This window comes from Carassius auratus, chromosome 8 (assembly GCF_003368295.1).
Source record: "Carassius auratus strain Wakin chromosome 8, ASM336829v1, whole genome shotgun sequence".
NCBI classification, from domain to species: domain Eukaryota; kingdom Metazoa; phylum Chordata; class Actinopteri; order Cypriniformes; family Cyprinidae; genus Carassius; species Carassius auratus.
In genome coordinates, this window is record NC_039250.1 from 28,597,187 (window position 1) to 28,624,105 (window position 26,919).

Genomic DNA, 26,919 nt, shown 5'->3' on the forward strand with positions numbered 1-26,919 from the left:
CATTTTTAGGACCAGAGCATTCAGCGAAAATGAGTCCAGACTTAAATTAACATCATAGTAAATAACTGTAGTCTGTTCTTCAGTCTAAACAGTGAGTGAACATGAACGTACCCAAAACACTAAAGAGTGTGAATGCTTGTTAAGGAAAGTGCACACAGCCTAACATTTGGAAATGCAAAGGAGGTCAGTGCTTTCTGAAGGCAGTGTGCATGTGAGCAACACCGCGTGAGCTGGTGAGGGAGCTTCAGGCATGTGTGTGTGTGTGTGTGTGTGTGAGGGAAATGATAGAAATGCAAGGGCATGCTCTGCCAGTTCTCTGCCTGCGGACACTCTGTGATGTCAAAGCAGTTCAACAGAACACTGTGTGTGTATGAGTGTGTGTGTGAGAGAGAGAGAGAGAGAGAGAGAGAGAGAGAGAGAGAGAGAGAGAGAGAGAGAGAGAGTCACAGAGTGGCTCTTGACAATGAGAGTGTGTTTTTATTGCGTGTGGGTATGTATGAGGCAATGGATGTAAAGATGATACAGAGCAAAACATGAAGGTATTTGCATGTATGCACATCTACAGAGAACGAAAGAGAGATAGAAAGAGGCACAGAAGAAGAAAATGACCGCCATCCAGTAACACACGTTTTAATGACTGGGATTGTGAGCTTTAATCTGATCTGACATGCTGGACTAACCCTGGACACACTGACAGGAGGAACACTCTAGAAACCATGGCAGGTGAGTTTGTGTTATGTCATTTTTGTATTATGTGTTACTGGTCTAGCTAACATCAAACATAATCACTGCCATGATAAACTGTTCAGACACTCTGTGTGTGTTAGAGAGGTTTTTTTTTTTTTCGTTTTGTTTCTACGTACTGAAGTGCAGCAAAGCTCCAAATAATTAACTGAATAAAACAGAGGTTACCAAAGGTTTTTGTCAGCTGAACCCCTTAGATTTAAAAAAATTTAAGTATGAGATTTCAAGTTAATATTTTGAGTTAGTGAAGCTTTTGCATGCTCATGGTTCACTTGGTCGGTTAATGGTCACATGACATTTGGAATACTGTAAACAAATAACAGTTACGTTTAAGGGTTTTACACTCTTTACAAGAACCAATTAACACTACAAGTTACAATAAAAATATTTGTTCTAAATGATTTAATTACAAATTAAAGTAAAACATTTTAACACTTTTGAGCTTTTATTAAGGCAGAATATTGGTAAAATGCTGTACACTTCTGTCCACAAAAAAAGCTGTCAACTATGCGGCTGTGGATGTAAATACATTGAACATAGCACAGATCATATTCCAAAATGCACATTAAACTCACAGCGCTTTCACAGAGAGAGTTGGTGAGAACCAAACTGCTCTGAAAACAGGATATTATCAGATGCATGTGTGCTACTCATCAGAAGAATCACAAACTTTCATTAACAATCACGATATGATAAGACCTATATCTATTCCCCTTTTATTTAAGTTCAAATTTTCAACATGCTTGCTTTATTGTTATTTTTTTTTATTTGCATTTGCTAAACGTGTTTATATCTATCCCATTATTTAAAAAGGCAAAAAACTTTTTTTTTACAAAATAAAAAAATAATAAAAAATAAAAATGAATAAAATTAAGAAAAAGTTTGAGACAAAATACATAATATAAAAAATTATAAAATTATAATCTGCAGTATAGTAGAAATTAGAAGTCAGACAGCACATGCACATTGTAAATGTGAAAACTTAGTGTGACCCTCCTATTTAATCAGCCATGGTATTTTTTTTATTTTTTTCTGAAATTTCTTATATATCAAATTATACTAGAGAATTTGAGGATTAACATAATACTAGTTCGAAAGAATAGTTCACCCAAACTGAAATTCTATGAGAATTATTAAGGATTACTATTGTGATTTCATCTGAATTTGTGTGTGACTTGAAAACATACAATTTGAAGGTAAAACATCACCTCATGTGTGAACACACACACACACACACATATTCAGTATGGCCCTGTTCTCAAGTCTGACGTTTGTGTCCTTTATTTAGCAGCCCTTCAGGTCAGTGAACAAATTCACTCCAAACACTGCACAAATGTTAATGCTTGTTGGCTCTCATTAAACAGTGAGATTTTATGACTATGGTTGGGGCTTTAAAAACATATTTTTTTTTTGTGGAAAATCCACAAGGGTGAATATTACATTTATGTGACCATAATAAAGTAATTAGCTTTAAATTGCTAGCGTGATTGGCCTTTCAGTAAGTGCCCAGTAAATCACTTTGTAAATGTAACACCTTAAAGCAAGAGATTTATTTTATAGACCCTCAGACACTAAATATCTAGTATTTACAAGTTAAACTTGACTTTTAATAAAATGACCATTGTATGTATGTATATATATATATATATATATATATATATATATATATATATATATATATATATATATATATATATATATAAATAATTGTTATATTGGTAATTTCATTAAAAAAATAAAAATAAAACAATAGTTGTAATGTATGTAGATTCATCAGATGGCATAATTTCTTAATTAAGTTTATGTAAATTTAAGTATTTAAATTCTTATTCTCCAAGACCACACCAGAGTGGTGTTTTGTTCTTGAATGGTTTAATGTTAATGAATAATTGGTGATGATTCAGTGCATAAATTGCAAATAAGTCCAATGTAAACCCACCAATTTTGCGAAAACTCCAATATATCACAAAAAAGTTCTACATTCGCATGAGGATATTTTACTTTTGATGTACACTTACAGTACCTCCAAAAAAACACCTATACATGGCCCCTCTCAAGTATCTAGGGCTTTCCTAACCATTAATGTTTGTATAACCGCTTATTTACACTGCACATATGTTAGGCACATTACGCTTCTGACACAGCCACCGGTGCTGATCGTGGCCACTCTTATCAGTCCTTGGTGTTTCTATCAGAAGCAACCCAGAAGAGGCTCTCCATCTCCTTCGATGAAAAATAATGTGTTCGATGTGCGTTTTATTTTTATCTTTTTATTTCTTTTTTTAAAATGTCACAAGAAACTGGCCAGTTTGAATCCCAATTAAAACTTGTCACCACTGGCAGTTTCATATATAGCATATTTTCTAATAAAATTAAAACATTAACCTTGTAACATTATTATTACAATTGTAATTGCGGCATAAATTCATTAATTTTTCACCTCATTTCAACAGTCATTCTTATACATCGAAATGTCTCCCAAAATGACTAAGGCATTGGACAAAAATAAAAAATAAAAATAAAAACACATTCCTCAAGGCTCTCAGAATAATCGGCCAATGGAAAACATCCAATCGCATCCAATAGCGCAATCAATGGATAAATCTCCATAATATATAGCTAATTCGACCAGTGCCAAATGTGTGTGGGAAAGAGTCAAACTGGGAATTGTGCTGGTTGAAATGTAAACGCCTGTAAATAAAGGGGAACTACCCCTTCTGGCAAGTTTATCAGCTGCTATAACCACAATGAATACTTTGAGCCTAGATATAGAAAGATCTGTTTTTAAACACTTTTAAATAAAGTGCAGGAAATGCCCTGGAAAGCAAACCAAGCTCTTCTTATGAGAAGAACATCACATGGTGCAAAGGACATATCTAAGACTGCAAAACCACCAGATTCTGCGCATGCACCGTTAAGGTGATTATGGAGGGATTCTCCATTGCTAACCATTAAGGAGCTTCTGCAGCTGCCTAACCATTACACAAGCCCAAATGAGGTTGTACCACTTGACAAAAATCTTCCAAGAAGGTGTGTTCAATAGGGTTACCAAGTCTGAATCCTACAGCAGATTGGTCCACATCTGCACAATCAATAAATCAGATTACTTGTTCTTCATTTTGTGCAACACTTGGTTCAGCAATTGACCTATCAGTAAGCCCCTCCCCTCAAACGCAGATGAGGCAGTGGCAGTCGAGTACCAGTTGCACGGGGCTCAGACATCTTTAGGTTTCAGCACCATAGAAAAACATTAAAAGATACAAAGCTTTCATCGGTTCGATGGGGTTCATGCTACAAAAAATGGAAAAAGAATATGCCTGGTCTACTTATAACACTGATTCCAGGTATCCCGAGTGGATAGGCAATAGAATTTAAGATTCAAGATTTTTTATTCGTCACATACACAATTATATATATATAGCCAGCAGTGAAATGTGAGTCAGGTCCGCTCCATGGACAGTGCAATTATTAAAGAATAATAATAAAAAAAAATAAAAAATAAAAAAAAAAAAAAATATATATATATATATATATATATATATATATATATATATTACATTAATATAGCTATGAAAGAATGAAATAAGAGTAAACAATATAAATATAAGAATAAAAAAAAAAAGATTTATACTGTAGAATTAAATAAAAAATTGAAAATAATGTTGATAAAAGTACACTGTATTTATAAATATTAAGATACCCAGGGATGTACAAGAGGCAATGTGCATATGTGAATTATACTCTTGTCTTAAATATTAAGATACACAGGAATGTACAGGAGGCAATTGTCCAAAGAGCTTGACACTTTCAATGTGCAGTAGTGAATGATGAATATCTTCTGATAAAGTGAATATTACATGGAGACGTTAAGAGGCTGGTTTTGAGTTTAGGAGCCTGATGGCCTGGGTGGAAAAACCCTCCTAAGTCTCTCGGTTTTAGCCATCAGGCTACGGAAACACTTACCAGATGGGAGCAGAGTGAAAAGATGGTTACTGGTGTGGATGGAGTCCTTGATGATTTTAACAGCTCTACTTTTGCAGCGTTTACCACACAGATATACACTGAATTAATACACTTTCTAAGGCCTCTGAATAGAAAGTTTTCAGGATTGCTGGTGGGACCCTGAATTTCCTCAGCTGTCGCAGATGGTACAGTCTTTGCCAGGCTTTATTAACCTGTGTTTGAATGTGGGTAGTCCAAGTGAGGTCCTCCGAGATGTTTACACCAAGGTACTTGAAGCTGCTCACCCTCTCCACAGGGGTCCCGCTGATCATAAGAGTATAGGGCTGCTGCTGTCTCTTCCTGAAGTCCACAATCAGTTCTTTAGTTTTGCTCACATTCAGAGAGAGACAGTTGTCCTGGCACCATGATGCTAGTTTTTCTACCTCCCCCAAGTATGCGGTCTCATTATTGTTGTGAATGAGGCCCAGAACCACAGTATCATCAGCAAATTTGATTATAGATGTGGAGCTGTGCAAAGACACGCAGTCATGTGTGTAGAGAGAGTAGAGCAGGGGACTCAGGACACAGCCCTGTGGGTCTCCTACATTTAGGGTGATGGAGTTGGAGGTGTGCTGGCCTACTTTTACCACTTGAGGTCTGCCAGTGAGGAAATCAAGAATCCATTTGCAGAGTGAAGAATTCAGGCAGAGGTCCATGAGTTTGGAAGCTAGCTTCATGGGGACTATAGTATTGAAAGCTGAGCTATAGTCGATAAATAGCAGCCTTACATAGTTCCTGTTATTGCTCTCAATGTGCTTGAGGGAAAAGTGCAGGACATGAGAGATGGCATCATCAGTGAATCTGTTGGGGAGAGCAAACTGAAGAGGGTCCAAAGTATCAGGGATGGAGGAGCAGATGTAGTTTTTAATCAATCCCTTGAAGTCTTCATGACTATTGATGTGAGGGCAACTGGACGATAGTCATTCAGACAAGAGGGTTTATTGTTCTTTGGCAAAGGGATGATGACTGATTTTTTGAAGGAGGTGAGAATCACAGATGTAGCTAGAGAATAGAAATAGATGTAAACAAAACAGCGAGCTGATCAGCACAGGACCACAGAATACGGCCAGAATCAGGTCCAGCTGCTTACCTGACGTTCACTCGCTTAAGAGCCTTCCAAACCTTATCCTCCAACACATGGATCACATGATTATCGCTGCTCTGACTGCTGCTTCCTTACGTGCTTTCAAATCGGCCGTAGAAAGTGTTAAGCTTGTCAGCCAGCGACGGATCTGCTCTCACCTCTGCAGAAGATTTATTTCCAAAGGCACCGATGGTTCTTAGTCCTTGCCACATGTGTCTGGAGCCATTTAGCTGGAAATGTTACTATATTCGATCCCTGTATCGGTGTTTGGCGACTCTTTCTGTGCATCAGAGAGCATTGCATGATGCTTTGTACTCGCTTATGTTTCCCGACAGAAGACCAGCGTTGCAAGCAACAGAGTATTTGTTTACTGCTGCACGGATTGTTCTGTCCACCCAGTTTCTGATTTGAGAAGGTCCTTATAAATATTGTTTCAGTTGCTTGCTCAGCTAGCGTGTTTATTGTATTACATAACATGGGACAAGGTTTTCATACTGACAGCTTTTAATGTAAGACAGTGAGCAGGTTCTTTTGTTTGTCTGAAAAAACAACATATTCTAAGGGGGCAGGGCTTACCAATAGGTCAATTGGATTAGAAGCAAAACATATTTGAGGTCCTGTAGTCACCTGTGAGCCATACATTGCCAGGGGAAATTAAACCCACTTTAAAAGCCTCAGCACCATCTGAAAATGCAAACTACATTTCATGATACATGACACGGTGATGAGAACCCGTTTGAACACTGCTTACATCCTTCAAGTCTACTGGAAATCATTCCAGACGGTTCTTTGGAGACATGGTCTGGACCGATCTAAGCATCATCCATGTCAGCACTCTGAATTTGTGGTGCAACCTATCTCTTGACCGAAGTAGTATGTCTCATGCACTTTACACAATTTTTTTTTCCAGAAAGACAGATGGTCCTTTCCTCTCCACAACACAGTACCACTAAGACTCGAATGCTGTGGTCAACTTGTTCTGTTTCGGTTGTTTTAGCAGAACACAGTTGCCTGCTTGAGGCTTGTATGGTGTGATGCGTCTATGCTGAATTGCATTGAGCACCAAGAATTCTTTGAATTTCACCCCATAAACTGTGTGGCATTGTCGGAAACAATTGTCTCTTGAAATCTGTGAATCAAACACTTGTTGATGTTGCTAGCAGTGATGTGGTGAAGCACACTCACCTCCATCCATCTTGAGTAGTCGTCGGTTACGACCAGCAAAAGCTCACCTAAAGGAAACGTCCCACATGCATCGATGACATCAATTTGCCATGGTGTTTGTGGCAGTTCAGTACATGTGACAGGAACAGGTCTGGGAGATGCTCCATTTATTTGCCATGCAGCGCAGGAAATAACCAGTTGCTCTGCATCTTTATCAATTCCTGGCCACCATACCTTTCTACTGAGGCGCTGTATGGTTTTTACAATACCCTGATACCCTCGTGGGCCAACAGTAGAGTTCAGTATCTGGCTGCTTGAGGAATAATGATGCAATTTTCCCTTAAATCAAGTGGCCAATGCATGACAGTTCATCTTTGATGCGCATGTAATCTAGACTACACAAGCTCCAACAACTCTGCTGCATACATTTCCTCAAACTTTGCTGAGTTTCATCCGCTGCTGATCCTCTAATTCACAAGGTGTCATATCTTTCGGGACAGCTGCAACTGGTGGGGGATTCACAGTGAGAAAGTGAATTGACTGCATTCTGTGGGCCCAGTTTTAAATTACTTAGAATTTGTAGGGCTGTAGCCTTAAAGCCCAACATTCAATCCTGGCAGGCATCTTAGTGAATAAATTGCCTCCAACGGTTTGTGGTCGGTTATCATTGAAAATACTCTACCGTACAAGAACACATATAACTTCTGACAGGCCCACACTATGGCCACCGCTTCTCTTTTGTTCTGAGAATACTGTCTTTCCACATCCTTCAAAAAGCATGGCTGGCATAGTAGACTGGCTTATATGCACCATCAGCTTGTGCTTGGGTCAAGATCACTCCAAGCCCTAATGGACTGGCATCTGTGATCACCTGTGTTTCCACCTCCTGGCTGTAGTAAGCCATCATTTGGGAACTTGCCAGTGCCATATTCAATGCCTTGAATGCAGCCTCTTGTTCCTTCTCCAATGACCATGTATACGTTGGGCTAGTGAGACACCTCAAAGTTTCTGAGATAGTAGCCAGGCTAGAAATGATTCGACCACAGTAATTTACCAAGCAAAAAAAAAAAAAGCTCCTCACCTCAGTGACATTCTTTGGCTGTCAAGTATTTTGCACTGCCTCGACTCCATTCTTTGAAAGGACATGTACCATGAATTCCATCTCCATCATCCTGAAGGCACATTTATCCTTGTTTAGTGTCAGCCGTTTCTCCTTCAAGCGTTTCAGCACTTGATGCAAGCGTGCATAATGCTCCTGCACAGTCTTTCCAAATACCACATGTCATTCGAGATGTTGTGGACTCACATTTCAGGAGCAGAAAAAATGCCAAACATGATTCTTTTATATCTTCATTGACTCTACGCAGAACCACACATATCCTGATGTCTCCACCTTTCTAATGCACTACCACGAGAGGTGATATCCATGGAGTAGGTCAATGACATCCAGTTGTTCAAGCTGCTGCAGTTTCTCCTCAACTAATTTCCTAACACCGAACGGCAGTCTGCATGTCGGCTGTGCAACAGGAACATCATCTGCTGTAGACATGTAATTGTAGATCGTAGTCTTTTAGCTTTCCCAAACCTTCAAAACATGCCTTTTATTCCTGTTGTAATGAAGTTGCAAATGTAGAAGTGTCGTCATAAAGTACTGCATTGATATATTTGACAGAGCACCAATGTATAAAATTCCAAGAGTAGTTGCAGTTTTGCATCCCAACACAGATGTCTGTGCACCATCTACAACCAAAATGTCCACTTTGAAACTCTTATTCCCTGCAACTGGACTAATTTTGGCAGTGAAATATCCTTCCACAGCCAGTGATGTATCTGATCCATAAGCATTAAGCTGTTTGGATGTGCTCTTTAACTATGTATGACCGTTGTTTTGCAGTGCTTGGAACACATTAGAACTGACTATGCTACAACTTGCACCCGAGTCTATTAGCATGATCACTGGCATCCCATCCACCAGTATTGACATTTCAGCATCATTTGTGTCCCCTGGCTGAACAAACACCTTTCAGGATCAACATCTTCTCCCATGATGTCCACTGACACTTTGTTGTGCATTGATTTACTTGTCACTTGGCCCTCTTTGCCACAGGACTAACACTGTTTCCCTTTTTGCAGCAGAACACATTTTCCTGTAATGTCCTGCACGGCCACAAATCTTGTGTATTATTAAGTAAGATTATATTTAAAAAATGATGATGTAGGATATGATTTCAGGAACATAATGAAGCTAAAGCCACAAGTCTACTAATACTTCATTTTGATATTTCAGAACTTAATCTCACAAACTGTGAATTTTATGAAACAATTGAAACACTGAAACAAGAACATGTTGGGGTTTTTTTTATAGAAGGCTAAAAAAAGGCTGATAAAATTGATTTATGACCCCTGAAAGCTGTGCTGTGAGCGATTATCTCTTGTCTGGACTGACAGACTGCCTCATTCAAGATTCTATTGTTGTCACTCGATGAGACTTTCTCACTTCTGCCAGATATGAGACATTATCCTCATTATTCTTTTAGCATTATTCTTTTTTTTATTTTATTTAAAAAAATAAATAATGTTATTTAGCCATTATTAGCCATTATTCTGGCATTACAAGGTTTACAAGCCACATCGATTCAATCACAGTATACATTTACCAAACTATTATCAAAAGCCTTTCTATAAAAATACAACAAAACATTTTCTTATGACCTTACGTGAATCATTATGACAAAATGCATTATGAAGAAGAACCACACCTGCAATGTAGCTGCATTAGAGCTAACGTTAGCATCAAGCTACATAAGACAATTTATGAAATTATTAGTACACAAAGATGCGTTTTGAGTCTAGATTTAAATGTGACTAGTGTTTTAGCACATCTGATCTCTTCTGGAAGCTGATTCCAACTGCGGGAAGCATAGTAACTAAATGCAGACTCCCCTTGTTTTGTGTGAACCCTTGGTATTTCTAACTGCCTCGATCCTAATGATTTGAGTGCTCTGTTAGGTTTATATTCAGTGAACATATCTGCAATATATTTCGGTCCTAGGTCATTTAGTGACTTATTTACGAGTAAAAGTACTTTAAAATCAATCCTAAATGTAACTGGAAGCCAGTGTAAGGACCTGAGGACTGGTGTGATATGCTCCGATTTTCTGGTTCTATTCAGAATCCGTTTAACGTGCTGTTAAAGGGAAACAACAATAATCTGGGGCCGTCGCCGATCTTTGACCACAAAGGGGATAAAGAAAAATAGGTAGCAGACACCGGTGTTCACTTGTGTTTTCATCTGAATTATAAGTGACTGGTTCTGATGCTGATGTTTGTCTGATGCTTGTGTCATGATAATTAATGTACTGTTTGTCCAAGAAACAGAAAAGAATGAAATCAAGGCCAAATGAATCCAATGGTAATTTCCTATTTTCTTCTGTCTCTTCACCAGGTGTGGTCTTTGTATTATCCAGCCTGTTATTACTCCAGACAGTCTCCTCTTGCCCCAAGGAGTGCTCGTGTGACACTCATGCCAAAGTGGTGGACTGCCGAGGACGAGGATTATATGATATTCCACGTAAACTTCATCAAGACACCCTGGAGCTGTATCTTCAAAATAATCGTCTGCGAGGCTTGGGCTCCATGTCTTTTCGAGAGACACCACAACTTCAAATTCTGGACCTAGCAAACAATTCAATCACAACGCTTTCCCCTAGTGCCCTTTTGGGACTTAGAAGCTTAAAGGTCCTCAGCTTGGCCAATAACTCTATTCGGGAAGTTGATAGACGCCTTCTGGTTTCAATAAGAAATCTAACCATATTGGACTTGTCCTTTAACACCATAGGTGGTCTACCAGCAGCTTTTGCTGATAGTTTCCACTTTCTGACACATCTGTCACTCCATTACAATCGGCTAACGAAGCTGGACCGTATACATCTGGAGGCTCTTGACAATCTTAAAATTCTGCAGCTGAAGGGCAATCCCTGGAGATGTGACTGTCATCTGATAGGACTCAAACTATGGTTGGAGACATTTGTCTTCAAAGGTAAAAAAAAAAAAAAAAACAATGGTTGAATCCACAATAAAGTGTTTAATAAATGAATGAATCAATCAATCAATAATTAATAACTTAAAAAACATCTTAAAAATTAAGAATTAAAGTAATTAAGTTTCATAATTTTGAAAATTCCACTGAAATATATTTATATTGTTATTATTATATATTATTATCAAAAGCTAAAAGTTTAGCATGAGTGTCCAGTCTTGCCCTCTACCAGTGCCATCCTTTTCTAGGTAGGTGTGAATGAGTTAATTGTGTTTCTCACAATTGGATTGGCTGAACAGCTGACAAACAGTTTTAAGGCAGCTGACAACTGGGAGCAGACTCCAGATTTGGGGCACACCTGTTAGAGCTCCATGGATTTTCCCTCCAGTTGGCAGATCATGGAACATGTTTTTGCATCAGTCTCGCTTGAACTGCTGCTGTGAGTTTATTTGAAAAGTTGGAGCATGGGGTGACCCGCTGTTTATTTTATTTTATTTATTTTACTTCATTTATTTATTTATTTTTTATTTATTTAATTTGTTGCCGAACATGGTTCATTTTCAACGCCCCCCTAACAAAAATGTTATATATAGTATATTGTTTAATGCACAGATTCTGCCAAAAAAAAAAAAAAAAACATCACACAATCAGTGTTTATTGCCTCATCACTAGGATGGTGGAATTTATTTCCATGACTTTGACTTACCGTCAATATAATCTTATGACACAAACCTACACTGTTTTGTTTAGATTTGAAAGTTCATGGCTTGCTCCACGAAGAGATTAAGAAAAAAAAAAAAAAAGAAGCTATTTTCTGGTTACCAGCCCTAAGCTTTACATAAAGGCTTTTACATTTGTTAACCCTGTGCCATTTTAAACCCTGGGTAAACTAATTGAGGAAAATCTTTTCCAAGGGTATTAAAAATTAATCCTGGGCATTCTTAAGCTGGCATTTCAGACTTTACATTCCCCAGGTAAAGAATGGCACTAGGAAATTACATTTTCCTCTGCTCGGGGTTAAAAGCAGTTTTAGAACGATGAAACACAATGTAAGAAACAATATAATGAAGATGACCTCCATCTGTTAGCCATTTCAGATTCATCATTTTCTCTTGTTCTTAGGTGGAGTGGTCGACAGTGTCACATGTGTCCAGCCTCATCTCATGCTGGAGCGGGACCTCCGGCACATTCCCTACGAGCTTTTCCACTCCTGCATGATCACCAGCTACAGCTACCTGTTTGCTAACATCCATTACATGGACAACAAGCATCGCATGATCAGTGGGCAGCTCCATCCAAGCCCCAGATCACCATCTGGGAGTGATTTCAGCCCCCAAGGAGAAGCGATACTCCCTGAGTGTGAGCCCAAGCAGAGAGCCCGACCTGTGAACTACAGACGCGCCATAGCCACAGTGGTCATCACAGGAGTGGTTTGTGGAATTGTGTGTTTGATGATGTTGGCAGCAGCTGTCTATGGATGTGCGTATGCAGCAATTAATGCCAAGTATCAAAGGGAGCTGAAGAAGAAAGCGAAAGAGGCAGGTTCAGGAGAGGAGCAGGAAAAACATTGAAAGAGACGAGGACAAGGAGCCTCTGGAGTGACGCGAAAATCAGCATCACATGATGCACACGAAGCACAAATACACATCAGGGTTACGCTCAAGATTATCTACATACTGTTGTGTATCTACAAAGTTACTTTCAAGGCAAGTCAGTGTCCTTGGCAGACATACTGGCAATGCCCCTAGGGCAGCTATTGTTTCTAATTATGCAGATACAGCTCCTACCTAAAACGGGAAAGACGCAAAACTCCAAAACTATTATTATTATTATTATTATTATTATTATTATAGCTTCAATTAGGGAAGACAGTTGGCTCTTTGCCAGTCAAAACAAAGAGACATTCTGTTTTATAGGACATGTTTGTAGAGTTTTCAACCAGTTTTGTATTAGTAGTATATGTAAATTAGCAATGTGTACTCTTTCTCCATGTTATCTACGGCTAATGCACTATGGGTGCTGAAGTATCCCTACCTTTCGGACAAAAGGGAATGTCATAGCCCTTTTCTCTGTTTTCTTCAGTCATGTAGTGGTAAACACAAAAACAATGCCTTCCTAATTCATAAACAGCCAAGTTTTATTAAAAGCTATTTTTTCTAGCAGTGAATTATCCCCTTAATTGTCCAACACAATGCCACCAAATTGTAGCCAGCTCACATTTTATGGCCTGCTACAGATTTTAAACTTATTTGCCAAACTATCTCATCCATATATATATATTTTTTTTGTTGTTGTTTTTTTTTTTTTACATTATTTTATTTTAATTATTATTTTTTTCTCAGTACTATGCAAATCTTTGTGAAATCATTGGAAAGAATGGGGAGGAGAATGATTTTGTAGTTGAGGCACAAAGTTCCTGATTTGTACTGCAAATGGCCATCATCAACAACAAAAATCTTTAAATTGTGTGCAGCGTGACTAGATTTCATGTTTCAGGTGTACCCTTAAATCAACTGAACATACTGAGTGGTATTCATTTTTCTATATGTGGTCTGTCTCTTCTCCCTCGTATAGTCTCTGGTATCTATTATAACTTTTCATATTCTAAGACTAAAAACTGAGGTGGGACTTCCCTCCTGCTGTTTACACTATTGTAGCTCTATGGATAAAGCAACATTAATTCCCATTGAGCTTTAGTTAGGCCAGAGATTTAAGTGAACATATCAGCGTAAGTGTTTCAGTCCATCCTGTGTTACCTGTTTCCTCAGTTGTGTGACTGCCTAATGCTAATACAATTATTGTGCTTCCGCTCGTGACACAGAAATTACACAATCACACAGAATTTACACACAGCCATTAACAAGCAATTTTTACATTCTGACAAACTATTCCTTTTAAAAGGTTTTTATTTACAGTCTATTGCATAATTTAAGATAAAAATATGATAAATTATGACGAAAGGACTATTTCTATCACTCCATAATTACATCAGACAGATCGTTATCAGTGTGCTCCGTTATATAAGCATCCATGAGAATATACCGAATCTGATTGTGTACAGAGACAAACAGTGGATTAAGAGATTTGGAGCTCTACAGAAATGAGACGACAAGAAGGAAATAGTGATACAGATGTCTTATGATGGAGATTATGAGAGATTATGTAAACATGCATATGAAGGGTTTATCTGTCAGAAATGATCTATGTACGTTATGTAACATCAGAGCACCCAACCAAGTAATATATTGTACAATGGTAATGTTTACATGTCCTGTGAAGTACAACATGCAATACATGCAAAAAAAACTCAAATTATTTTAAATGACAGTGCTAAATCTTTCTCTCTTTCTTTCTTTCTGTAATGATCATCAAGCAGTCTTTAAGTTAAAAGTGTTTTAAAAAGTACACTGACTATTAATATTATTAAAAATACATCGGCCACACTAGAAGTGCATTAAAAAAATTATATATATATATTTTTTTTTTGTTTGTTTGTTTTTAATAAAGGGAAAAGTAGCACATTCTTACACACTGGAACAATGTCATTTTTATTTCAGTGTAATGCTATGGCTGTCATCAAGCACAAATCATATTCAAGTTGTGATTACAGGAATAAATCCTTTAAACTAGCCTTTAAAACACACCAAGGACACACATGCCCCGGTTACACAAGAGAGACTTGTCATCAGTATGTCAGGCTGCATTAGTGTGTGCTGCAATGCGCTTGAGAAACTGAGCACTATCACATCTGAAGCAGTGTATCAACATTATAATATATATATATATATATATATATATATATATATATATATATATATATATATATATATATATATATATATATATATATATATATATATATATTATTTTCAAATCAAATCAACCAACACTCATTGAGCTAGAAAGCTCAGTTTGTCATATATCTCTTGTATATGTGTATGTGTTTGTATAAAAATAAATATTTGTTAAATATATGTTCACTAGTGACTAGCATTAAAGCATAAAAATAAAAGATGTAAAGGAATTTAAAATATATAAAATAAACAACATGAAATACTGTATAGATCTTGATTTTAGTTGTGTGTATGTACACTCCAGCAAAACAATGAATCATACGCAGTAGATGAAAATCTGTCTGTTCTACTTCATTTCTCTGTCAGTTATAACATGAATCATTTGTGCATGAGGGTATGTGTGTGTTTATGTGTGTGTGCGTGCGTGTGTGTGCTCCTCCAGGCTTATGTTCAAGCAGACACTTTCAAATGTTCTCTCTGTGTTATTCTATTTCCTTTCATCCATTCCTACTGTTTGTCTAGCAAGATTTTTTGCTCACGTGGATTATGTAATTCTCCATCTCACAATCACTCTCAAGCATAAACACCTCCAGTGCACAGAAGTAACAACAAAAACACAAGATTTTGTAAAATAAGCAGTGATATTAATGCAAGGTTAAAGGACAAGTGCGCTACCTGCAGCGATGGGCGACTCTCTCTCATCCAGCAAATGAATGGCGCTGCTGGCCAAAACCACACTCTTATTCTCAGAGCCTGAAACACAATGATACAGTTCATTTAAAACAAATAGTACAGAGGAGACCAGGCCAGCACTTTCTGTTTTAATGTGGAACTGTGTGCTTTTTGTTTTCTCCTGATCTTAAACTCAGATTTAATTTCCCCACATTTTAACATTAACCACATCAACCACCTAATGTTAAATATTATTGCAGTAATGTCTTTAAGTCTATAAAGTACCATATGTGTATGTAGCTTGAATTAAAAAAAAAAATTATATGGAACACTAATGGAATTTTTAAAAGCCTTGTTACTTTGACAGTTTACATATATTTCCATACTTCAGAAACATTCACAAAAAAAAAAAAAAAAGTGAAGACATAACTTAAGAAATTTTCTGAATGAGAATTGGGAAATACAAGTGCATTCCAGTGAACATTTCATACTGCTACCACAAGAGTGCAGTATGTGTTGTTTTGTCCACAGAAAAAGCAAAAAAGAAAATAAGGAGACAGAACACACCAAACTGAAAAGAGACATATATTCTTGTGATCACAAAATTAAATTAAAATACCAAGCACTAGATTATTTTCCTGACAGAACATTTACAGTGGATACAAATTACAAATGGATAAAGAGTATTTGCAACATTATTATTTGACATAATTATTTATTGCAGTCTTTTTGAGTCGAAGCTCCTCAAATCAGAAATCTTATCCAGAATTTAAAAGACAGTAGACGAATTTGGGAAAAGGTGGATATGATTGCCATTTCATTTTGATAAACTGCAGAACTAGCCTAAAGAAAAAAATGCTGTAACACCATTAATTAGCAGCCATGAATATTCTGTAATTTTACTGAATTTTCACAGTGTTCAGTTTGGATGAATGGAAAATAATCCATTGTTTGTTCCTAACAAATCATTCTAAGAGAATACAATATCAATCATCGTTACTCCAATAATTCTGCAGCACAGTGAGCTTGTTTTAAGGGAGAGGAGATGAAGTCCTGTCTAAAATGATCTGTCCATTAAATAATATTTATTTCAGTGATAAAAATAAAAACAATTATAAAGGCCTCCTTCAATGAATCAATGCATTTTTGTAAGAATAATATCCATATTTAAAATGTTATAAATACTTTTTTTTTTACTTCCACTGACTGTCATTCATGCAAGCCATTCCCGATGGATGACGTAGGACGTATGTATCGCGCATACGCGGTAGAGAATTTATTTAAGGATTTATTTAAAGGAACAAAGGAAGCTAAGTTTCCTTCCTTTATCAAAAGAAAACCAGTCTCCTCTTGGTTTATACTGAAATCATCGAACATTATTTTTTACAAATCCTAGTTTTGTTCTTCCAATTCGTTCCAAACTTTTTGTTTTGCTGTCTCTCCTCTGCGCTTACGCATTCGTTACTAATCACCAGCGGTTGTGCTACGCATACGTCCTACATCATCTCGGATCAGCTTTGTCAGACCTATATGGACCTGTTTTAATTCCCCAATGTGTTCACTGTGACCTAGTTTCTGTCTCCTGTTAATTATGTCAATTGGTTCAGGTGTGTCACATTCATTAGCTTCATTTGCTTTAGTATTTAAAGTGTCTGTCCTGTGTTCCCTCGTCCAGGTATTACTGATGTCACTTGTGGATTACGTTTTTCTCCTGCCTTTCTTCTGTGTATTATCCCTCTTGTGGATTATTAAAAATCAGTTTGCATCAATATTCTACTTCGTTTTATGGACCATGCTTGGTGACAGAATAACGGACAAAAAGAAAAAAGAGAATGGAATGGCCGGTGAAATTCTCCACAAAACGTCAAGACTTTAAAGTCCCTGTTACAGATTAAGGCATATTACCATCGCCCTGTGGGCCTGCCAGACAACACCGGACTGAACTGGAGGGATGCCATGTTTCGGTGTCGGAGAGCATCCCCTACTGTGCGGATCAAGAACCTGAGCCCACCCCTGATGGAGAGCCAGAACCCACCAGTGAAGAGCTATCACCTAATGAAGCAACAGAGCTGAGGATTGCCCCAGAGCCAGAGAGTGTGACGTCAGACCAGGTGCGAGAGCCGTCTATACAGCTTTCCATGGGGGAGAGCGCTATGGACAGTGAGAGCATGGAGGGAAGCTACAACCACTGCACCGTAGCTGAGGGTGAGTTGAGCTCAGTGGACTGTGTATCATCTGCCTGTCCTGAACTTTCTATCTGCCCTGGATCATAGTCATCAGCCTGTCCAGAACTGTCAGCCTTGAACATTCTGTCAGCCCTGTTTTAGCTATGGAGGCAGCTTGTGATCTGTCTGCCCTGCACTGTCTGCCTGTCCTGATGCAACCACATAGGTCATTCCCCCATCGCTGGCCCTCCCAGTGCTGGGAGTGGCATTGTGGTGTGTGTGGGCAGCACACACCATTCCTAAGCCCCCTGATCAACAACCCGCCCAGCCTCCCTCTCCCACCACCTCTGCACCAGTCCTCACCATCACCACTGCTAACTCCTGGCAGCCCCTCTGCTCACCCTTAGCCCACTGTCTGTGCTGTGGATCACCATGGGTCTGCCTGTCTCCACTGGCATCATGGCTGCAGGATCCCTGTTCTCCGCCTCCAGCCTCTGAGTCCTGGACTCTGCCTCGGCCCATCGACCCAGTGGCTCCACCATGGCTCCTAGGTCCCTCTTCTCTGTCATGGCCTGTCAGTCCACCAGTGAAGCCAGGCTCCCTCATCTCTCTGGCTTAGCCTTGGTCAGTCGTTGACCATCCGCCACCTTGGTCTGTCATCGACCATCCACTGCCTCGGAACTCCAGCTTTGTCAGGCTCCTCCTTCCCTCTGGCTCCACCTTGGCCCTCAGGAACCTCAGTGTCATCTGGGCTCCACCGCCACCTGCTCCACCACCTTCAGTCGGCCCCCTTTGAGTCATCAGCGCTTCCTCCACCTTGGCTCCTCCATCGGTCTCGCCTGGCTCCCCCTGCTCCAAGTCCCTCTAGTTTCCTTCATGGCTCCTCCTTTCATTGTCTCCTGCCTGCCTTCTTTGTATTACCCTCTTGTGCATTATTAAATACCTGTTTTCATCGATCTTCTTCTTTGTGTGTGTCCATGGACCATGCTTGATGTCAGGCTTGCACATATGACAGTTAGCGGAAGTGTGAAAAAATTGATCATAACTTACAAAAACATACTGATTAACTACAGGTGGCCTTTATTCACCCCCCAGAACCATGTGAGGAATATTTTATTATGGATGCATATGCGTTATTGGATTTCCTTTGGACTGTTGAACAGAAAAACTGCCCACTGACAATTTTTTATATAACTCCAATTGTATTCATCTGAAATAAGAAAGTAATATACACCTAGGATTGCTTGAGGGTGAGTAAAGAATTGGCTAATAACGGAACTTAACCCTTTAAAATATAACCTGCCCCGAAAAGCACTGTTATTTGGAAATGTGCTAAAGTCTACAAATGCTGTAATAAAGCAACTACAGTAAATGAGTGCACAGGAGAGATCTGACTATGCATGGAGATCTGACTAGTGTTCCTGAGTATATATGAGTTATAGAGCCCCGAGCTACCCCATGAAACGTGTTGTCTATGTTTGTTGTGGGTTCCAAAATAAGTCTGCATGCTTTAAAAGTCTAGTGTAAAAGTCTGGTACTTTCACTGTGACTCTCACCCCCTGCTGTGAATTCAGCTTTTTATGCAGGAAAGACTTAATACAATTATTTCTGGCTTTGAACACGGCCTTGTCTCATTTTCCTTGTCTCTTAGAATATGATTCACATGAATCCTGGAATCTCTGTCTTTGGCTTTTTTGTTCTGTATTAAATGTTTTTTTACACATTGGTCTGAACTAGTCTCTTATTTAAAACAGTTACATTATCCTAAATACTTTCATGAGAACATGATTTCTACTGTCTTTGAAGTAGATAATTTTAGCTCATCATCCAAAGAAAATAACTGAAAAACCGTTGTGGTCCTATGTTAAAACCAAAAACCAAAAATTAATAAATAAATGGATGTTGCCATCTTTTCCATGTAAATCTGTGTTATTTTTAACCAGAACACACTAGCAGTAGGGAGGGGTCAAAAATAAGAGTGAGTGAATGACGACTTTGATTTTTGATTGAAATATTCCTTTAAACGTGAAATATCTTGCGACAACAGGTTCACATTGACTATAGACAAAGAAATGACTTGCATTGTGCCTGGTTCAATCATGGTGTAATGCATACATATATGACTGCTGTAATGAAACTGGGTGTTTCGTGTGTATATAATCACCTGTGCTAAAAGGAAGGGAGTAGATAAAGGTTCCAGGCACCTGTTCAGCAGCCCGTTTGTACCACAAAGGAAAATGGTCAGCACTGAACACCACCTCCTTATCTTCTCCAGTCAGGAAGTCTCTTACAACACACAACACACACAATACTCATTATTACAACATGTTATTCAATGAATATTAGGCTAACAATATTGGACATTCTGGAATATAAATCTAGGTTCATGTCTGGGTAACACTTATTGTAGTGTCCTTTGTAGTTTGACATAGATTACTAAAAAACACAGTTTGTTTTGTAGCCAGTGTTGGGGAAGCTACTATGGTATATATTTTGTCTATCTACAATACTAGTATTAACACTGCTATAACTACTAAAAAAGTTCATAGACAAGCTACTACTTAACTATAAATAAAAAGTTCAGTTTTATGTCAGTCATATCAGTGCTTTATTAGATGCTGACACTTTGACAACTCTTTTCCAGGAGTGACTCACTGAAGCCTAAAATGAACATAATTCAAGCCAATTAAAGCTGTTTTTTTTCCGGTGATATGTCACAAAAAAAAGATGGACTGCTTCAGTCCATTTTGGACTTAAGGTCTTTGATTAGTACACTGTTTGACATCTCCATTCAAAATTATAATTACATTTTTTTTAAAACATTCATATTTTATGTTAGAAAATACAAAATTTCAGTTCAAGGTTCAGTTCCCTTCAGCTTGTCCTTAGATTTCTGTACTTTCACAAGAAGCACACATGCTGCTCTAGCTCGGCTGAGCAATGTTTACATTCTGAAATAATCTGCATTATTTATCCATTATTTTTTTATTAAGCTGGTGTGTAACAACAGAGATCAGTCTGTTGCACATTTGGGCCGCCTGACACTCCAGAATTCTAAAAAATGAAACCCAACTAACCATGAACACTTGTATGACAGCACCATAGTTATTTCACTGTAAATGTTTCACAAGATGTTGGGCTTGATGAACATTATGGCACTATCACCTTTTCAGGGCTATTGTGCAGCAGACCCCTTTTTATTTGAATTTGTGCATTTGATGCTCTTTAATGTGGCATTCGCTGTCACACCTCAGTTCAAGAGGTGTGTGACTAGATCTTGTAAAAAAAAACATGAACGAACATCAGATGGTGTTGAAAGAAAAAGAACAACTTAATGAAATGAATCATGTCTCTTAATTACTCTCACTGTTTGAACTGTGTTTCATATTATTCTTTCTTGGCACTCAGTGAAGGCGGATGAATTTCTTGCCCTCTCCTCCCCTGGCCTTCCCTGCTTGTTCTCTCATCTCGTCTATTGTCTAATACTTCTGAGAGATTCTCTTTGCACTGCTCTCCAAACTGAATCATGGATTTGATCAACTGGTCTCTCAACTCAATTGACACCATCTTGCCTGCCAGACGTTCGCAGCTGGTTACACGATGGACGCGTGGGAGAGATGACAGGTTGTGTGTCTGGCGGCTCTTTCCAAAATGGGAACAGCTTTCCAAAGCCTCATAAGGCTGCCCTTCATTGCTGAAGCAGTGGGCAGAGTGGTCAGCACTGAGATAGCTGTACGGAACAAGAGGAAATATGGATACCATAATATGGGGCGCAATATGGATACCATAATATGGGGCGGCAGTGGCTCAGTGGTTCATGTAGGTTGTCTACAAACCGGAAGGTTGGTGGTTCGATCCCCGGCTCCACCTGACCAAGTGTCGAGGTGTCCTTGAGCAAGACACCTAACCCCAGCTGCTCCCGACGAGCTGGATGGCGCCTTGTATGGCAGACACCGCCGTCGGTGTGTGAATGAGTGTGTGAATGGGTGAATGTGAGGCAAATTGTAAAGCGCTTTGGATGGCCATGTGGTCTGTTGAAAGCGCTATATAAATTCAGTCCATTTACCATTTACCATACCATCACGGAGAAGCTCATGGCTTTGGAATGGAAAATGTATGGATTTGGAGACCAGAATGGACAAAGAGAGTGACCGTGTAATTGGAATGCAGCTACTCGACCAAACAATGGCAATCTTATCTTCTTTCGGCTCCCCTCTACCAGCACTGGCCTCATCCAAGGCCGCTGCTGGAACAACATCAACTCCCCCGGCAGAGCACTGCAGCTAGACGCTCTTACCTTCCTCGCCGACTTCCACAGACACCTGGTGATTGTTGACTCTGTCTAGGCTCTCCAGGCCTACAAATACACAAACTCTTGCATACACACACACACACACACAAATACGTACATATATACAGATATGCATTCACAACCCACCCCACACCCCCCATCCCTCGCCTTCACCGCTTTGTACCGCCAGTCTGACTAGCAGGTCCGGATGGCTGCTTACCTTCGCTGGATTACCTCAATTACCTATCTGGTAATCTGGGAGGACTAGAGATAGCGACTTCTGGTGGAGAGAGAGAGAAACGCAGGGCCTGGACTTCCAGATGTTCCCAAGCACCCGACCAGGGGGATAGCAAAATGGTGGCAGAGGAGGAGGAAGGATGAGGGACCATATCTGTGTGCTGGAGGGGGACCTGGGGACTGAAGCAGAGCCAGCAGGGTGGGTACCCAGGGCAGAACCATCGGCTGCCACAGTGGTGTGTGTGGAGCTGCCACAGCCATCTCTTCGGGAAGGCCTGAAACAAGCTCCGCAAACACCAGTGGGCTCTGCCACTTCAGGAAGGCCAGAAGCAAGCCCCGCTGCCTCACACACATTACTTCCTCTTTCGTTCTTACCATCAGCCTCCCCGTACAAAAATAACTTTCCTCTTTCATTCTTAAGGTTTCACTTAGATTTCTGTGACGTCAGATTTTTTTCTTTTTCCTAATTGGCAATCTGCTTTTGTTTTGCAGTTCAGTACTCAGTCAGTAAATGCACAGCTAAACACATGTTTTCCAGTCATCATCACCGCACAACACGCATTGTATCCCTCAGCCCATCACAGACACAGCGTCTGTCTTCTTCACTGGCTTCATCCAGACCTTGCATTCTGTATTCACTGTTTCTCTCCAGCCCCAAATCATCTGTTTCCCAGTTGGTTTCCTGTCTCTCCTCTTGTTCCGTCCAGCCATAAACCTTCTGTGTCTTCGCTGGTTCCATCCAGCTCTAAACAGCCTCAATACCGTCATCTCCACCATGAACTGTTACTCTACATGCTCCGCCAATCTTCCTTATTCCTCTGGCACCTCTTTGGACAAGCATCCATCTACCTCGACCTTCTATGCCTGCAAAGCACTTATCTCCACTGCCACCTGTCATCCCCTCAGCGTGCCATCAGCCTGGGTTTGTTTTGGGTTTTCCAGTCTCAAGCACCACGCAGGAATGAGGATCCCATGTCTCTGCCTCCAGCCAACTCAGCCCTGCAACCCATCGACTCCACCTTGTGTCCCAGCTCCCCAATTCCAATCAGCCCACTGGCTCCACCGGGATCCCTTTTCCCTCCAGCTCCACCTTGGTCAGTCATTGACCACCCGCCTCCTCAGGATTCCACTCCTCTGGCTTCACCTCCATCCTACTTGTTATGTCATGTTCCTCCTTCCCTCCGTGTTTACCCACATCCTCAGACACTCTGGCTCCACTGTGATCTTCCAGAACCACGTCTTCACCTCGGTTACAGGAGCCTACCGCTATGGGATTCTCTGTTTCACACAGGCTCCGTGTCTGCTTGGGTCTCCATTGCCGGCATCATCTGAGCTTGAATCCCTGGTTCCACCTCCAAGGCCTCCATCATAGCTCCTCCTTCCAGGTTTTGAGTTGATTACCCAGTGTATTTCTAGCCCTCTGTGTCTTTGGTTTGTGTTCTGTCTCATCACTTTATAGTTGTGTGATAGACTGTTAAAGATTATATCTCTTCTGGTCATTCCCCTTCTTCCAACACACTCACATTGTCAAATGACATTCCACCAAGAACAAAGGTATCTAACCCTGCTTCTTGAGGGCTTCATACACCTATACCCCTGGCTGTTGTTTTCAAGTAATTTTATGAAGTTGTTTTCAAGGTTCATGTGTAATGATTAGAGTTTAAGCTAAAATCTGCAAGGGTAGAAAGTTAGCCCTCCAAAGAACAAGTATTGGCACAGGGTTAATTCCTTGGTGCTTCTAATTACCCTGGTGACTAGAACATACTGGTTCATGTGTTGGCTGTGGCACAGAGTGGTAGGCACATGATGCCCTTAGCACCAGCTACTTACAAAGCATCAAAGTGACTTGAAAGCCATTCAACTTTCAACGTAGACATAACCTTCCCCTCACAGGAGATAAGGAGAAGCTGCCTATAGTTGTAGCACAACTGATATCTCACTGTTATACACACTCAATGTGGAGTGGATTGTCGAACATCATCTGCACTGACGAAATGTTAAACAGCTTCAGAGATCACCCAAGATTAGAGTTGCCATAGTGCCAGCTACCTATGCAGAAAATTGTCCCTACTTCCAGGGAAGTACTAAAAGTTATCAAGAAAATTAGCTAACTACATTGAATCTAACCAAGGAAGCAACATCATCAAACATATAACTAGCCGATTTTATAGTTCACAATACAGCAGTTTATATAATTTAATAATAGCTGTAGTTGTCTGGGATAAAATATATGTTTTTTTAATTAATTTCATTTTCAAAAGGAAATAACATCAAATCGGACAGATTAATTTACATTAAATACAGCTGAAGTTGGTAAGACTTTAGAATAGGGAACATGTATTCACTACTAACTATGACTTTTCCCTCAATAAATTCCTAATTTGCTTCTTATTAACAGTTAGTAAGGTAATTGTTATATTTAGGTATTGGAAAGGATTAGGGATGTTGAATAAGGCATGTAGAATAAGGCATTAACATGTGCTTAATTAGTACTAAAAAATGACTAATATTCTATTAATATGCATGCTAATAAGCAACTATTTAAGAGACTCTAAAATAAAGTGTTACCTAACTTTTATATATATTTATAAAATTTCATACATTTCTAATTTATACTAACATTACACATACGTATGGAGAGGACCATTTGGGATTAAATGTTTTCATTAGAATGAATCAGAATTTCCAACATTATATATTAAAAATAGCTTGTTACTGAAAAAGCTACACTAGTTTGACCCCAGCAGAGGCAATCTTACACTACTGAAAACAAGAAGAAAAAGGTTTAGTCAACTTAACAATATTGTTGCTTTTCATTCATTACTACACCAACACTGGCATTTACAGTCTCTTGCAAAACATTTATTACACATTAGTTGCTATTGTTCTACTGCATTTAGACTGCAATATGAACTCTGTCATGGAAGATATAAATTGCTAACTGATTGGTCAGTTGGTCTGGCATCACAAAAAGGTTGATGCGAGACAGTCCGGTTCGAGTGCCGAGGTAAGCGATCTCCACCCCTTTATCAGAATTCCTACCAGGACAAAGAGAACCACAGAAACAATGAATAATGAACTGTACAAGAAACAATTATTGAATTAAAATTCTATAGTTGAAGTCAACATGAAATGGTATTCACAACCCATTTGACCTCTCTATATATTTCACAAATGGGGAACTAATTGAATTCTGTAAAGAAGGCATTACACACTTTATTGGCAAGATTTTACAAAAGGCAAAATATATTACATTGTGATAAAATATTGTATTGTATAAAGAAAATATGTACTGTACTGCTCTTACTCAGATTTATTGAGAGCGAGACTGGTCCAGTATGCTTCTAGTGGTGCTGTGACCACAGCATCAAATACTACTTCCTGGATTAGATCCTTATCACCTATGAAAAAAATCTAATTACTAACAAAATTATTCCCTCCCTCCCCCCATACACAGACACACACATATATACCTAATGCTCTAATATCTTTTAATATATCTTCAACTCTGTAATATATATTTTACAGAGTTGCTGCCCATCATGGATCTGCATCCAATAGTAATTATTATTATTATTATTATTATTTATTATTATTATTTTAAATAAAGTATACATAAACATTGGGCAACACAAAGACAGTTTTCAAAACAAATGTTAGTGTTGATATGCATTCCTGCAACTTACACTTCAGATGAGGTTCCCCATTAAAATACAGCTTAATGGCATCAATCTGAGATAGGAAAATGTGTTCTGGATGTTCCTCTGTGTTACAGTATGTCCTGAAAAGCCAAACCAATCTGTCACACACATGCAAACATCAGAAACATTCTGTAGACTACTCGAAATGATACTTTAAAGACTGAATAAAACAAAATTAAGATACTACTGTACCATTCATTCGCTAATAAAACATCTGGATGCTCCAAATCATGTAGTCCTGAAACAGAAGAAACATCTGTTTCATGCTGTTGCTTAATGCTGTTTCAGTTTTAATAATAATAATGATAATAAAAATAATAAAGATCTATACTAATTGTGGGAGTTATTTTCTTTCATCCCTATCAGCTTTCAATCAGACATCCTGTTTGTTAATGGCACAAATAGAGCCACATGCTTAGATACGCGGTTGGTTTAGGTCATTAGTTAAATTAAACTTTTATTTAATAGGTACATAAAAGTGAGTTATTTAAAACAGCTTAAGTATACAAGTTAGGTCTCTAGATAATGCCAGCCTTTTTTTGCTCAGATACACATTCAGGGCACTACATTCTAAAGGTAAATCATGCAACAAGTAAACATTGTCCACTAGCATTACACCTTTAGGCCCACATAAATACAGCTAACAAACATGCATTTCACAGAACTGGTCTTTAAACTTAAAACTGACTTAAACTTATAAATAAAAAAATCAACTGGCCTACTGAAAAACAGGACATCCACCTAAAGAGCAAACTTGACAAACGTTTCCTGCATGCTAAGCTGATACCTCCATGCTGGGGCTTTTTTTTTTTTTCAATGTCCACTCTAAGGTGTGAAGATTGTGGGTGAAACCCCTTTGCTACCTCCATTCATTGTTCACTCATGTTCAAGATGCTGATAATCAAACAGATTATAAACCAAATCAGGCACAAGGACTGGTTTATCATCTGAAGAATGCATACTTCCATGTTTCCATCTTTCCTGAAGTTCTTGAACCAGAAGTTCCTAAGATTTGTTTTCAGGGAC

General features: G+C 38.9%; 2 protein-coding genes across 2 annotated transcripts in view; one reads left to right on the forward strand and one right to left on the reverse strand.

Moving 5' to 3' along the window:
- Positions 1–26,919, reverse strand: part of cacna2d3a (calcium channel, voltage-dependent, alpha 2/delta subunit 3a) — a 173,035-nt gene that overhangs the window by 17,552 nt on the left and 128,564 nt on the right. Inside the window, exons 22-27 of the mRNA XM_026270653.1 lie at positions 26,086–26,131; positions 25,879–25,973; positions 25,500–25,593; positions 25,135–25,230; positions 19,829–19,950; positions 15,503–15,580 (exon numbers count right to left, since the gene is read on the reverse strand). Coding sequence (XP_026126438.1) covers positions 15,503–15,580; positions 19,829–19,950; positions 25,135–25,230; positions 25,500–25,593; positions 25,879–25,973; positions 26,086–26,131 — 531 coding nt within the window. The remainder of the gene's footprint in view (positions 1–15,502; positions 15,581–19,828; positions 19,951–25,134; positions 25,231–25,499; positions 25,594–25,878; positions 25,974–26,085; positions 26,132–26,919) is intronic.
- lrtm1 (leucine rich repeats and transmembrane domains 1) lies at positions 209–13,752 on the forward strand. Its single transcript, XM_026270651.1, is given in 4 exon segments — positions 209–723; positions 10,440–11,033; positions 12,156–12,592; positions 12,594–13,752. Coding segments are annotated over 4 exon segments (1,080 nt in total). The 5' UTR covers positions 209–716; the 3' UTR covers positions 12,636–13,752.